At 38.1% G+C, this 15,579-nt stretch overlaps 1 protein-coding gene across 1 annotated transcript; it reads left to right on the top strand.

The window, feature by feature from the left end:
- The first annotated feature begins 368 nt into the window (after nucleotides 1-368).
- On the top strand, nucleotides 369-3,404 carry LOC143599364 (glucan endo-1,3-beta-glucosidase 11-like). The gene is made up of 3 exons (XM_077077340.1): nucleotides 369-776; nucleotides 1,333-2,037; nucleotides 3,197-3,404. Exons 1-3 carry the CDS (start codon nucleotides 390-392, stop codon nucleotides 3,269-3,271), a joined length of 1,167 nt encoding a protein of 388 aa, XP_076933455.1. The 5' UTR covers nucleotides 369-389; the 3' UTR covers nucleotides 3,272-3,404.
- The last annotated feature ends 12,175 nt before the right edge of the window (nucleotides 3,405-15,579 follow it).

The raw sequence follows: 15,579 nt of genomic DNA, 5'->3' as shown, positions 1-15,579 counted from the left end.
AGATCCTCTAGGATCTGGGTCTGGTTATAAGCCAGCCAGTACTCATACACTCACACTCCACAACCAAACTACACTTGCTTACTCACTCATCTCACCTCCCCACACCACATCTTACCTCATCATCATCAATGGCTTCTTTCTCTCCAAACCTCACCTTCTTCTTCATTGGTACCCCCATTTTAATTATTATTATTTATTATTATTATTATTAAAGAAAACTGGGATCTTTGTGACCTCGATGGGAGGCTTCCGGGTTTTACCACTTGCGTGTCTGTTTTGACAAACAATTCTCTGTTTGTCAACGGTTAAAAAAAAATTATTATTATTATTATTATTATTATTATTAACTTTTTTTTTAATTATTTTTTAAAGGGTTTTTGCTACCATCAATGGTGCTAGCAGTGGGCATAAACTACGGGCAGATCGCCAACAACTTACCCTCACCGGAGCACGTGGTGCCCCTAGTGAAAGCCATCGGAGCCACCAGAGTCAAACTCTACGACGCAGACCCTAAAGTCCTCAAAGCCTTTGCCAACACCGGAGTTGAGTTCATTGTGGGTCTGGGTAACGAGTACTTGTCCAAGATGACAGATCCGGTCAACGCTCAGCAATGGGTCAAAACCAACGTTCAGGCTTACTTACCGGCCACCAAAATCACCTCCATTGCTGTTGGTAATGAAGTCTTGACGTTCAATGATACTTCGCTATCTGGATGCTTGCTTCCGGCGATGCAGAGCGTGCATACCGCGCTTGTTAAACTTAAGTTGGATAGTCAGGTAATTGAGCGGGTCTGTATGGTTCGGTCCGGGTTGATTTTGGGCTAAAACTGAACCAAAAGCGGTTTTCGATTTTTTAAAACTGTTCTGATTTGATTTTTTTTCATTTGAGGTTTAATTCTTTTTATCCAAATTAATGAATTTGGGAATTTGGGCTAAATTGTTTTATTAGTTAATTAATTAATTACTAGTTGATTAATATGTTTTTTTTTTTCATTTGAGATTTTTATCCAAATTTAATGAATTTGGCTAAATTGTTTTATTAGTTAATTAATTAATAACTAGTTGATTAATATATATTTGAGGCTAAAAATATTGAGTTAATTATTTATTAAATTTTTATAAATTACATTGCAAAAAGTTTATAATATAAACTTGATTTTTGTTCGGTTTTTATTTAATATAAAGCAACAACTGAACCGTCTGTTCGATCTTTTCAAAAATATAAAACTAAACTGTTAGTTTTTATTTCTGTTTAGTTTCTTTGGTTTGGTCTTCTCAGTTATAGATCGGTTTTTTCGTTTTCATACACACATCTAATTACAATTAATTACAGGTGACCGTTACGACGGCTCACTCGGTCGCCATTCTCCAATCCTCATACCCGCCGTCATCGGGCGCTTTCCGACAAGATCTAAAAGCCTGCATTTCCCCAATTTTGGACTTCCTATCGAAAACCTGTTCGCCCTTTTTAATCAACGCGTACCCGTTCTTCGCATACAAAGCAAGCCCGAAGCAAGTATCGCTCGATTTCGTTCTCTTTCAACCGAACGCGGGCATTATCGACCCTAGTACCAATTTACATTATGACAACATGCTATTTGCCCAGATCGACGCAGTGTACGCTGCTTTAACTCGGTTAGGGTATAAGAAACTCCCGGTGCAGATATCCGAGACGGGTTGGCCATCGAAAGGAGACGAAGATGAGATCGGAGCTTCACCCGAAAATGCGAAAAAGTATAATGGAAATTTGTTAAAGATAATAAGTCAAAAGAAAGGGACTCCGGCAAGGCCTAATATTGATTTGAATATATTTGTGTTTGCAATGTTTAATGAGAATTTGAAGCCCGGGCCCACGTCGGAACGGAATTACGGGTTGTTTAAACCGGACGGAACTCCGGCGTATGGGTTGGGGTTTTCTGGGATTGGGGTTTCCGGTGGGAATTCGACAGTCGGAAGCGGTGGGAGTAATGGGCCGTCGGTTTATTTGTCGCCGCCGGCTAACTCGTCCGATGGGTACCTAGCAATTTCGTCGTCAACGGTTAGTTTTCTGTTTTTTTAAGACAAATTTCTTTTACTTTCGGTTACACGAACTTATGACGTTTGAGTTTTTAAAAGACTTTATCTCAGTTATTGGCCGCTGAACTGGAAACTTAATGTGGTTTTTGTTTTTATTTTTTTTAATATTTAATCTATTTAACTTTTTTACATAATGGTTTTTGGCGTATAGTTTGCTAAATTGCGCATGTCATGTGGTGGTAGGTGAATCATGTTTAAAAAACTAGAAAATTTAAAAAGTAAAAGTCACTTCTTGTTGAATGCTGTCCGAGGTGTTGCAAGTCGTTTAATTGGTTTCACATGTTAAATGTTTTACAAGTACTGATTTTAATTTGGGGTACTTGTGGAACATACATTCTAGTACCAATGTTAAGATAACTTGTATTTTTACCATCAATAAAATCATAAAAACATGTTTTATTGTACAAAGTATAAAAAATTATTGCTATTTTAAGTAATAATTATTTTATTATTTTAATTTTAAGTAAAGTTGGTTTAAAAAACACGTGATGCGGGAGGTGTTTGCTTGCATCACGTTGGCTAGGTGCTGCTGTTTTATGTACACAACCAAATAAACTTTATTTACACTCTAGAAGAGTGTCTATTATCCGTTTTACACATCTCATGCTTTTATCAAGTAAATATTTTTATAGCTTTTGTAAGACTGTGTATAGTGAATACGAGGTGTTTTGCGTGATGTCGTGTTATGTCACCATAACAGTAAATATTATTATTTTTTTGATTTTTCTATTAAAAAATAAAACAATTAAAGGCCGCCCACTCGCCCACCAATCAGCTACCACTTTCTTCCCCCATCAGGCGTTTTGTGGGAAGAGCTCCCCACGTAAAAACAGTCCAAAGCGCCCCGGGGATGGTGTTCCCGGGCTCTTTGGGGCTTTTTGGGTGAGCAAAGCGCCCCATTACACCCGGTCTAAGGGATGTTAAATTCTTTTGTTTGAAAGAATCCTTTACGATTGCATCTTCATTCAACTTTTGGTATGGAAGAAAATTCAGATTCTAATTCTATTAAATTTCATCGAATAGATGCCCTCTTTCTAGTATTAGCATGATACTATGATTATAGGATTTGATTTACTATTATTAGAAACATCCCATGATTCTAACACTTGTTCTATTTTCAGGAAGCAATGGTTTGGAGCAACTGGAGAAGATTAAGCATGGGGTTGATCTCAATGCTTGCATATATGATGTATTAAAACTATTAATGTTGTTAGAACATTTGAGAGGAAACATAACATGTTCTGTTTTCTTTTTGTAGTTTGGAAATTCTTTAATTAAATCTTGTGTCATATGTGCATCATTTTCAATGTGTTTTGTTTTCATAAAATTTGATGGCGATTCCCAGAGTCACTTTGTATTGGGAGCGTCAACAACTTTGACACAAGAAAATAAAATAATAAAAGGGAAAAGGAAATGAAGCCTTGCACATGACTTCAAGAATATAGCAGGTTTTACATTAAACATTTTCTTCCTAAATTAAACAAGTTGGTCGATATAAAAATACATAGCAATAAGTTATTTGTTGCAACATAATGACTTCAAGAATATATTTAGCTCTACAAAAAAAATAAAAAATTGTTGCAACATAATGGAAAATCAACTTAATAATTAAAACTTTTATTTTGCCGAAGCATGGAAGAAAACGCGGAGGCGGGCGGACCCAAAACGTATAAAAGTTTTCATAAGTCAGGGTTTTTTCATAAGTCAGGGTTTTTTTTGGGGGTAAAATCTGTGATCCAAAACGCATAAATTTACAATATCAAGCAGAAAAAACAGGTTCATACACTAAGCTTCGCTCACGAGTGCCCTAGGGTTGTGAATTTAGAGCATTCCCAGCAGGTCCTACATATTATTATGAGTGAGTTCTCTATAAAACATATATAGTTGTAAGTGGCTGTGAGTGGAGGGAGATAGAGAAACTTTTGTTCAAGACTAAATTTGGAGAAACGTTGTTTTGTTGGATTTTAAGGACCGGTTCGGTAAAGTCAGCGCGGTTGACCGAGTTTTGACCCGTTAGAGTTACATCTTGGGTAACGAGCGTGAAACACGCTTAAGTTAGTTAACCGGCTATGACATAAATTAATGAGATATTATGGAACAGGCTTTTAGAAACAAGAGATGGGCTTGGTGGGTCATATTAGCTTAACTAGTTAACCTATCATTAATCTTAACCCTAGCCACCATATATAATCTCTCTTTTCCTCACCTTACACCACCAGCCACCGCCTCCCTTGCCATCGCCGCTGCTTTTTCGTGAAGACCACCCTGTCACCGGCCTCCCTTGCTGTTGCCGCCGCTATCCCTGTGCGTCGCCGCCAGAAGCTGCACCTGCTCTTGCCGCGGCTATTGTTTGCCGTGCCGCTGTCCGCTAACAGCCGTTGCCGCTGCCTAGTGCGCCGCCACCGTCGGGTCTCGTTTATCACCTAGTGTTGCTGGTTAGCTCTCGGTGTCTCAACCGGTTATTTATTAACCGAGGTAAACTTAAATATAATTGGTTTGTAATAATTATATTTGATGAGTTGTTTACATTACTGTGCTCTGTATGGTTTTGTAACCGGATCATGTCGGGTTTAATTTTGGTGCTGATTACTCGTTTTACTTTCCGCTGCGCATTTATTAATTAATGAGATTAATTATTATTTGTCACGTTTATTAAACCGGGTTTTAATAAATAAAATTTTGACTGATCACCACTGAAACCCAACATGTTCACCATTTTTTTAATTTTTTAATGTTTTTTAAAAGTGGTTGTGAGTTTTGGGGGGGGGGATGTAATGATTAAAGTATTTAATTGAAAAAGAGATAAAAAAATATAGTGTTTTAGTGTAATTATAAAAATAAAGATGCTGCTAGGAATGTAGTCTGGATTCTTTTGATTGACTTAAAGTGGCGTTATTTTATTGGTTAATGGTTGAGTAGGTACTTGGGTACAACATCCTCTTAGATTGAGTAGTTTTGCATTGTTTTGAGGCGGGTAGCTCAGGGTGAGCAAGTAAATAGTAAGCCTACTTACTGTAGATGATGCTAAACTTGTTAGGTATAGAGTTGCGTCGTTGTCACGTATGCAATGAGCCTTTAACAACTCTTTTAACACTACATTGTGGTTTAACTAATTATAAAGCTCCACCATTTTTTTATTAAAGTATTTGGGCCCCGTCATTTCTTTATTAAAGCATCGTTAACTTGCTAACGAACGCCCTAAAACGCCCTGTCCTTAACACCATGATGCGATGTGCATGACGTTAATGCCATGTCACATCATTTTTGCCGCCCACTTTGGTGCCCCATAACAACCAACTTAAGGGTGGAAGGGGTGGCGATCACTTAGAGACCCAACAATTATTGTTGGTCACGCCATTTCATCACATTTGAATTTTTACACGGGTGAAAATCATTTGAACCCAATATTAAAAACTGTTATTTATAAAACCAAATTAAATACAACTTTTTATTAATAAAAAAAAATACAATAAAGACAAAAACACAACTTAAAAAAACCTAAAAGTTACATATAAATATGTTCGTTTTGTCTACGCCAGCAGAACCTTCGGCCTAAACAATACCTGATCCTTATATTTGTTTTTTTTGTGAAAGAATTTTAAAGAGTAAAAGAAAAGAAGTGTTTGAAAAATATAATGAGTTTGGTTTATTTATGTAAAAATAATTTTTTTTCTTTAATTTTCTCAACGGTTAAAGAGCCATTGCCACGCGGCCCTAATTTTCTATCTCATGACGGTGGTCACTGAGATTTGCTATTTTTGGGAGATGAAAACATACGAGGCGGGTTTCATGATGGTTTCATGATGACCACAGAGTGATGAGATCCATCTCGGAAGACAACCCCTTGTGATCTCATCTTAAAAAGATAGCAACTTTGAGTGTTGGTGATCACGAACAAAGACGAAAAATAGATACTAGGGAACGGTCTTTTGATCGTTAACAAAATAATTATTTTTTTTTATTTTTAATTTTACACTATATAAATAAACCAAACATACTATATTTTTCAAACACATCACTTCTCATATTTTATAACATTCTTTCTTTAAAAAGGAAAAAAAAAACAAATGGAAGGTTCAAGCAAAAAAATGTTCGGGTTTAAAGAAAAAATCATTTAGGCCGAAAGTTCGTGTTAGCCAAGAGGATTTGAAATTTGTAATGAACTTGCATGAAGATGCAGTAGAACAAGGTTGTCGATTGTACTAGAACGATAACCGAAAATTTGTTAGTAGAATTCGCTCGTAAATTTTAAGGTTTTTTTATTTGCGACTTTTAGGTTTCATTATGTTTATTGGAGATTTTTTCTAATTGATGAAAAAAATATTGGTATTATATTTAATTAAAAAAAAAATAGGTTTAAGTTATCACCACTCCATGTGAAAATTAAGTGAAGGTATTCTAGACTTTCATGTAATGAAATGATGTGGTAAATTATGATTGGTGGGGTTAAATGATCAACACTCACCACCCCCTTCCATAAACTAATAAATTATTAATATAATAATTATGAAATTTGGTGTCGCCAAGTTCACATAGACCATTTGCGGCATCATATTAGTTAAGGTATTTTGATTTTTGTTTTATTTTTTTTGTTTACTTACATTATTGTTATGAAAACTGGCTTAATGCCAATTTTTTTTATAGTTCTGATATCGTAACGAATGTGATGAAAATTGAAAGAGTTTGCGTAACGTTTTGTTTTAGTTCTGGTACCGTAACGAATTTAACGAAATCGACCGAATGCCAATTGTATTTGTTTTTTTTTGTTATAGTTCCGGTACAGTAACGAACGTGACGGAAACCGATTGAATTTGTGCAGACTCACCACCTCAACGTCCGGGTTCGACAACGCTCAGGTCTAACCAAAACCTAAGTTTTACCAACCAACGCCAACCCATTGGTCCACCTTCAATTTCAAATACTTTTGGGTTTTATTTTTTGTTTTAGTTCTAGTATCACAACGCATATAACCGAAACTGGTCGAATTTGCGTCAAATTAACGTTTCAACGCTCTGGACTGACAACGCTTGTATTTTATCATCACACGAGTTTTATCAACTTGCCCGGCGCAACGCGTCGGGTAAAACACTAGTTGTAGATATTTAGCAAAATGTGAACTTTTCGTCCAATTGTGATTTGATCAAATATGCAGTTTTATTCTAATAGTTTCAAATTAGCGGTTCTCATCCATTTGTTTTGTTAGCACTTACAATTAAACCAGACCTCATTAACCCGTTAACCATGATCGTTAAACCCATTAGCGTACCTCTCACGCGAGGGGCAATTTTTTCCTTTTTCTCCCCAAATAACCGGGCTGTACCTAAGTGGGTCTTCAAGTGACGAATTTTTCTCGAAAGAAGATACGATGGGCTTGAGCTACCTGTGATTGTGGGCATATATATGTTGGAATACCGTATGCCCGAGACACATAATTAGGTTAATGTGGCTAGTTATGTTTGATCCAAGTCGGGTCATACCCAATAACGAGTTAGACACACACCAATTATGTATTTGTTAAGATAAGATCTATAAGACAAATACAGAACACGACGCATTCAGAAAATCGGGTTTCTGAATACTTACTTGAAAGTGTTAAATAAATTAATTGGTTAATTTATTTATTCAAATAATTATTATTGGAATGATTATTTAAATATGTGTTCTTTTATAAAATGGTTTATAAAAGATGGGGTGTTTATATATATTTTATAAAGTATAAAATAAAAAAAAAAAAATAATATTAATAATAATTATTGGGGCCGGTTTTAGGGTGGGCCCCACACCCCAATGTCTTGGTCAAATTTTGTCATGTATTTGGTGGAAGTTGAGTAAAGGTTACTTGACTAAAAACTAACATGATGAATGAAAGGATTTGAAAAGGTTGAGTGTGAATATATAGATATTCTTTCAAGTAACCAAATACACTTTCAAGTAACAAAAGAAACACCACTCTCTTTTCTCTCTTGTTTTGGGTTCGGCCGAAAGCCAAGAAAGGAGGTTCGGGTCTCGGTTTCTCGTGTTCAAGCTTCCTAATATAGCTCGGTGTGTGTTGGAGGCTCGGGGTATATTCCGTTTGAGGATTTTCCTTTTGAAAGTCTAGCATCAACATCATCATCTTCTTCAACATCAACTACACTCTTAAAGGGTTAAGAATGTAAGTGTTTATAGTTTTGATAGTTTAGTTTTTCCGTATCATTTGATCCTTGCTTCGGGTTTCTAATAAATAGATTATTGGTAATCTTATGACATGAATAAACTAGGTTGTTCATGAACATATCTTATATAAACTTGTAATATATACATATATAAACACATGGATACATATGTTTAGTTTGTAAATATCACGCTTCCGCCTTAATTGTGACTAGTTAAATGGTTAACTTAGTATAAAATATTCATAGAAACCCAACAAATGGCATCAAGAGCCGGGATACGGGAAACTAAGCTTCGGGTTTTCGGTTTTATATTTTTCCCCTTGAAAGATTTTATACAAAAAAAAACATGCATGATTTTTTGTATTTAATCTTGGTATTATTTTTGGCTTTGTTCAAAAAAAAAAAATATAAAACCGAGTACATGGGCCGAAGCCCAATTCGGATGTTATTGGGCCGAAGCCCACTTCATTAGGTTAATGGGTTAACCGAGAAGAAAAAGGAGGGGAGAAAGTTAAATGGGCCGAAGCCCATTTTGTTAAATGGGCCGAAGCCCATGAGACTTTTATTGGGCCGAAGCCCATGTGTTTTGGACAAGTGGGCCGAAGCTCATAATCAAGTTATTGGGTCAAGCCCAAATGGGTTGGGCTAGCCCCGATAAGGTCAAGGGGTTTTGGAACGGGTTCCTAAGACATAACGGGTTATATTTGTTAAAACTAGACCGAGCCGTAGACCAAATGGATGTTTGTTGTGATTGTTATTAATTATTCAAAGTTTCGGTTTGTAATAATTAATTAGGGGCAATTTTGTAATTATTTATTCATATGGGTATGTAATAAATAGTTTATTTGTAATATCTTTATTTTATAGAAAAAATGTATTAGGACATTTGTTTTGTAAATTTAAAGAAGATTGCAAAATTGGAAGTTTGGGCCTTATTGGGCCGGGTATGGTGATAATGGGTCTCACAAGCCCATTAAGGGATTCAAGCCCAAAAGGACCTAAGCCCACCTATTGAGCCCAAATGGAAGCTTATGGAAGCTAAGGCCCAAGTTCAAGCCCAATGGATCACAACGGGGTTGAAGAAGATGCTCGAAGCATTTGGATGCGGGATCGAGTGGGAGCTACAACATCCATGTGTCATGTGTCCCTTAGGATCGGACCTAAGACACACACTTGTTTCGGCTAACAAGTGTGGTCTAACTTAGTGGCTCGTGTCTAGTATAATTGTGTATGCTTGTTAATTGATTGTTTGATTGTGTGGTTGTTAGATATTAGGATATCAACTTCGTCACATAGAATTAATTAACAAAGCATAAAACGGGTTCTAATAATTATCGGTAATTACGTGACACGTAGTTTAATAAAATGGATTTATTAACTAGCCGTCTCACGCCCATAATAAAATGGTTTTATTATAAATTAGAATTTTGAAAATGGTTTCAAAAATAATCATGTTACTAAATGCATGTTAGAACATGATTTAAAGTTTTACAACTAGAATTATTAAAACTAAAAAATCCCTTTTAAAATTAAGGATAACAAGTTAGACACCATCCTTTTGTATAACGCTTAACATATTAGTAAGCTCTTAGTGGGAAAAAGGTCACCTAACCGCGTAGAGTAAATTAATATGTTGAGGTAATATTGGCATATAAATGGGAAAAAGGTCACCTAACCGTTTGTATGTTAATATTACAAGTTGATACAAGTAGGACGACTTAAATTAGAACCATGTGAAGAGGGTCACCCAAACATGGGGTCTAATAGGTGTTGATGGGATTAACATGCCGACACGAAATATGATTTCGAACCGGTCCCATAAACTCTAGAAGTTGCAAAAGGGTTTGCAATTGTTATGAATAACTACCTTGATACACCGACAATGGGAAAAAGGTCACCTAACCGGAGTCGGGTTTATCGTTGGATTCTAGATTTTAATTATTAATTATATTTGGTATATATAAAAGGGTATTAATAATTAAAAAGGTAAAACACTAAAATGAACTTAATTAAAATTCTGCAGATGGCCGCACACGTCGACGACAACATAATCCCTAACGTCCAAAATGTATCTCTCCGATCTATTCTCGCTAAAGACCGTCTTAACCACAATAACTTTTCGGATTGGTTCCGAAATTTAAGGATTGTTCTAAAACAAGAAAAAAAATATCATGTTTTGGAAACACCTATCCCCAATGAACCGGAAGAGGGAAGTGAGGTCGAATATATGAATTGGGTCCAACACACGGAAGATTCCATTCAAGTGTCATGCCTCATGTTGGCGACTATGGTTCCCGAAATCCAAAAGGATTTCGAAAACCATAATGCGTACGACATGATTACTCAACTTAAGGAAATGTTCCTTAAGCAATCAAGAGTTGAAAGGTTCGAAACGGTTCGAGCCTTGCATGCATGTAGAATGGATGATAATCAACCAGTTTCAACTTATGTGCTTAAGATGAAAAGTTACATTGATCGCCTCGCCAAGCTCAATTGTCCCATCTCAAAAGAGTTAGCAACGGATTTGATCCTTAACTCTTTGTCGAAAAGGTTCGACACTTTCGTGTTGAATTATAACATGAACGGGTGGGACAAAAACATTGGAGAACTTCACTCAATGCTTAAAACAGCCGAGGCGAGCATGGGTAAAAGGGTTTTACCCATGTTTGCGATCAATGAAGGTAAATCCAAGAATCGATCTCAACCCAATCCTAAGGCTAAGGTAGCAAAAAGAAAGGGTCCTCCTATGCATCTTAAGGGTAAGGGCAAATCACCGGTTATGGCAAAGAAACAAAAGGTTGTGGAACCGAGGGGTCATAAGGATGATCCTTGTTTTGGTTGTGGGGAGACCGGACATTGGAAACGCAATTGCCCGGTCTACCTAAAAGAGCTAAGAGACAAGAGGAATGCGGGGCATGCCTCGGGTAATGTCTTTATGATTAATATTGAGCTAAATCTTATTTCTTCTAACACATGGGTATTGGATACCGGATGTGGAACTCATATTTGCAATTGGTTGCAGGGGTTCAAAAGGAATGAAGACTTAAAGAAGGGCGAAGTGAGTCTTTTCATGGGCAACGGTGCAAGGGTGCACGTGGTCGCTAGAGGAGACTTCACTTTATCGCTTCCAAGTGGTTTGGAAGTTGTTTTGAGAAATGTTTTGTATGCTCCTAGTTTGACTAGGAACATTATTTCTGTGCACCTTCTTAGACAATGTAACTTTGACTTTAAATTTGTAAAATCAGAAATGCATGTATCATCTAATGGTATCTTTTATTTTAAAGCTGTACCAAACAACGGTATTTATGAATTGGTTCATGACAATACCTCAAATAGCTCATTATATCAAACTTCCACTAAAAGACTCAAAAAGGATTTGAGTGATTCCTACATTTGGCATTGTCGTCTTGGACACATAAACAAGAATCGTGTAAATACTCTCCAAAAGAATGGTCTTTTGAAAACAAATGAGTTAGGTTCGTTTGATGAGTGTGAATCTTGTATTCAAGGCAAGATGACCAAAGAGCCTTTTAAAGGTACAAATGAAAGGGCTAAGGACTTGTTAGGTGTAACACCCCGACCAAAGGCGGATTATACATCGGGGCGCCACATATTGCTTCATTACTCGCGACACTATTGGTGTCAATATTTATTAATACACATTTTATCGCGCACGCGCAGCGGGGAAAATAAAGAACATAAATCAAACATAAATCAATATATTATAAATTATAACATTCGAACAACATTAACTTGTCTTGATACATTTTAATTCTAGGTCCAAAAGTAAAAACTTCCTACGTGTCCACAAGCTCCAAAACAGCTACTGCAAACCTGAACATGTGTTAAAATAAACGTCAAACACTTGCGTGTTGGTGAGAAATCAAGTTTAATTCAATACATAGATAACAATAAATCTGCGCGCAACATGTGTATGTCTGGTTTTCAACAAGGGTGTAATCTGATCGGGACCAACTCTAAGAGACAAGACTGCCAGTGCTCACAATTGAGCTCACAAACAAGACTAACTGTGCAAGTGTAACAAAAGAGAAAATCATAAACGATAGTTCTCCCGTGTTCATCTAATGGTACCATGAAAACTGCGGAATAGACCGACAAGACGGTTAATGATCCACACATACAAATAAACAGCCAAGTCTACGTCCTCAACACATGGGATACTGCGCGACTAAAGTTCATAAACAGTTTAAGACTCTAAGTTTGTATGAACACATGAACATCCCAAAACATTAAAAGCAAAAAGGGATTAGATACGAGATTACTCACTTGATAAACGATGCGGTGTAAGATAAAGCAAGAACCAACTTTAAACAAGCACAAGTTAACCTATAAATAAGATTATTGTTTTAACGATCGGTTTTAAGTCTTGATTACAAGTTAGCATAATTAATAAGTTATTATATATATTACCGGAAAACAGGGCAGAGGAGAGGAGAAAACGGAGGCAGAGAGGGAGGCGGCAGAGAGAGCAAGGAGGAGGTCAGGAGAGAGTAAGTGTTTTGTGTGTGTAGTGTTAGGAAAAAATAATACTATTATTTATAGAGAAACCCTAGGAGACATAAATCCAGAAAAAAGGGAAAAGATTCCAAGACAAACAGAACAAGACAAAACAAAAGATAACAAAAGATATCAAAAGATATGGCAGCTGCAGGGGGCAAGATAAAGCTGACAGGGAACAGTAAAAAGGCATGGGCGGTTCAGATAAAGGTACTGGTCAAGCATGGCAAAAGCAGATCTCAAAAGATAATGTCAGTCACTTTTTCTACCAACCAACGGGGTTGGTACGCATGCTGCGCCGAAAGTAACTATTCAGACATTAGATAGGTTAGGTCAACAGCTCAGAGGAAAAGACATTTACAAAAGCAAACGGCTAGAATAAACAGAAGATACAAGGGTTAAGCGCGGGAAGGCTGAGTGCGCGAGCGCGAAGGCTGGCACAACAATCCTTAGCGCACTGCGGGAAGAATCACATCCTTAGTGTGCTGCGTGAAGAACTAGAATTCTAAGCGCATCGCGGGAAGAACATACATTCTTAGCGCATTGCGGGAAGAACATGCATTCTTAGCGCGCTGCGAGAAGAGTTCTCGCATCGCAAGAACAAGATGTCTTCACGCAGGCTTCCATGTAAGGAGTCTGGCGCGTGGAGCTGCAGACATCCTTAGGCGGGAAGAACCAAAGGATAAGCAAAGAGTTAGAAGAAAAAGAGGGAAACAAGGCGTAAGGGCGGGACGGCGACAAGAGGGAAAAGAAGGCGGAAAGAGAGAAGGAAGAGGGAGGGGACGGCGGAAAGAAAGAGAGAGAGAGAGAGAGAGACGGGAAGGAAATATGTATTATTATTATTAAAAATAAAATATAAGTATAAATAAATATTAAATCATAAAAGAAAGAGATCGGATAAGGGAAACGGGTACCTGGGTCGGGTCGGATCGGGGCAGATGTTACAGTCTCCCCTACTTTAAGAAATTTCGTCCCGAAATTTATCTCGAAGTAGGTTGCGCGGAGAACAGGTGCGGGTACTTGATCTTCATTTGATCTTCCCTTTCCCATGTAAACTCGGCTCCGCGCTTGGACTCCCAGCGAACTTTCACGATAGGGATACGACTGCGCTTGGTTTGCTTTACCTCGCGATCCATAATCTCAACAGGCTTCTCAACGAAATGCATAGTTTCATCAACTTGAACTTCATCAAGTGGAATGTGAAGGTTCTCGTCAGCTAAACACTTCTTGAGATTGGATACATGGAACGTTGGATGCACATTACTGAGCGCGGGCGGCAGGTCAAGTCTGTAGGCAACTTTTCCCACACGCGCGAGAATCTTGAATGGACCAACATAACGAGGAGCAAGCTTACCTTTCTTCCCAAAGCGGACAACACCTTTCCAAGGCGACACTTTGAGGAGAACAAGATCACCAACTTGAAATTCGAGAGGCTTTCGCCTACGATCTGCGTAACTCTTCTGTCGGCTTCTGGCAGTCAGCAGATGATCACGGATCTTGGCGATTTTATCGGTTGTCTCTTGAACAAGTTCGGGTCCTGTGATTTGAGTTTCACCCACTTCGCTCCAACAGATCGGGGAGCGGCACTTACGACCGTAAAGTGCTTCAAATGGGGCCATACCAATACTGGAATGATAGCTGTTATTATAAGAGAACTCGATCAAAGGCAGGTGCGAATCCCAATTACCTCCAAAATCAAGAACACAAGATCGGAGCATATCTTCAAGAGTTTGAATAGTTCGCTCAGACTGTCCGTCAGTCTGAGGATGATATGCCGTACTCATGTCCAAGCGAGTTCCTAGCGCAAATTGGAGAGATTTCCAAAAGCGAGATATAAAACGGCCATCGCGATCGGATATGATGCTCAAAGGAGTACCATGGCGGCAGACAATTTCCTTGACATAAAGCTGCGCGAGTTGCTCAACACGGTAGTTTTCACGAATGGGCAGAAAGTGAGCAGACTTAGTCAAACGATCCACTATTACCCAAATGCTATCATGTTTACTTGTTGTCAAAGGTAACTTGGTAATAAAGTCCATCGCTACACATTCCCATTTCCACGTAGGAATTTCTGGTTGTTCGAGCAAACCAGATGGGCGTTGGTGTTCAGCTTTCACTTTAGAACAAGTCAGACATCTAGCTACGAACACAGCAATATCCTTTTTCATACCGGGCCACCAATAAGTATCGCGCAAATCCTTGTACATCTTATCAGCGCCAGGATGAATAGAATACCGAGATTTGTGCGCTTCACTCAGGATATCTGCGCGAAGATTCTCATCAAAGGGAATCCAGATGCGATTGAGATAGCAGAGAATTCCACTCAGATTAGGGACAAAGAGTGCTTCCGCGCCACACGCTAACTCGGCGCGAAGGTTACCATTACTGATGGATGCGCGCTGCGCGTCACGAATACGCGATTCAAGGTTGCTTTGGATCGGCGCAAAGTGAAGCTGCGTGCGCGGCAAAATACAGTTAAGCTGGCAGGGTTTTCGGCTGAGCGCATCGGCTACCACATTAGCCTTACCAGGATGATACCGGATCTCACAATCGTAATCGCTGATGAGTTCGTTCCATCGGCGTTGTCTCATGTTAAGTTCCTTTTGATCAAAGATATGCTGAAGGCTTTTATGGTCAGTGTAAAGGATACACTTAGTACCATAAAGGTAGTGTCTCCAGATCTTCAAGGCAAAAACAACTGCACCAAGTTCGAGGTCGTGAGTTGTATAATTCTTTTCATGAACCTTGAGTTGCCTTGATGCGTAAGCGATAACCTTGCCTCGTTGCATAAGAACACAACCGAGACCTTGGTTGGATGCATCGCAATACAC

The sequence above is a fragment of the Bidens hawaiensis genome, unplaced genomic scaffold, assembly GCF_021521415.1.
Source record: "Bidens hawaiensis isolate Kalapana, Puna unplaced genomic scaffold, B.hawaiensis_p1.1 tig00052073_1, whole genome shotgun sequence".
Lineage (NCBI taxonomy): Eukaryota > Viridiplantae > Streptophyta > Magnoliopsida > Asterales > Asteraceae > Bidens > Bidens hawaiensis.
Note: the sequence above shows the minus strand (reverse complement) of the source record. Positions and strands in the feature narration are given on the sequence as shown.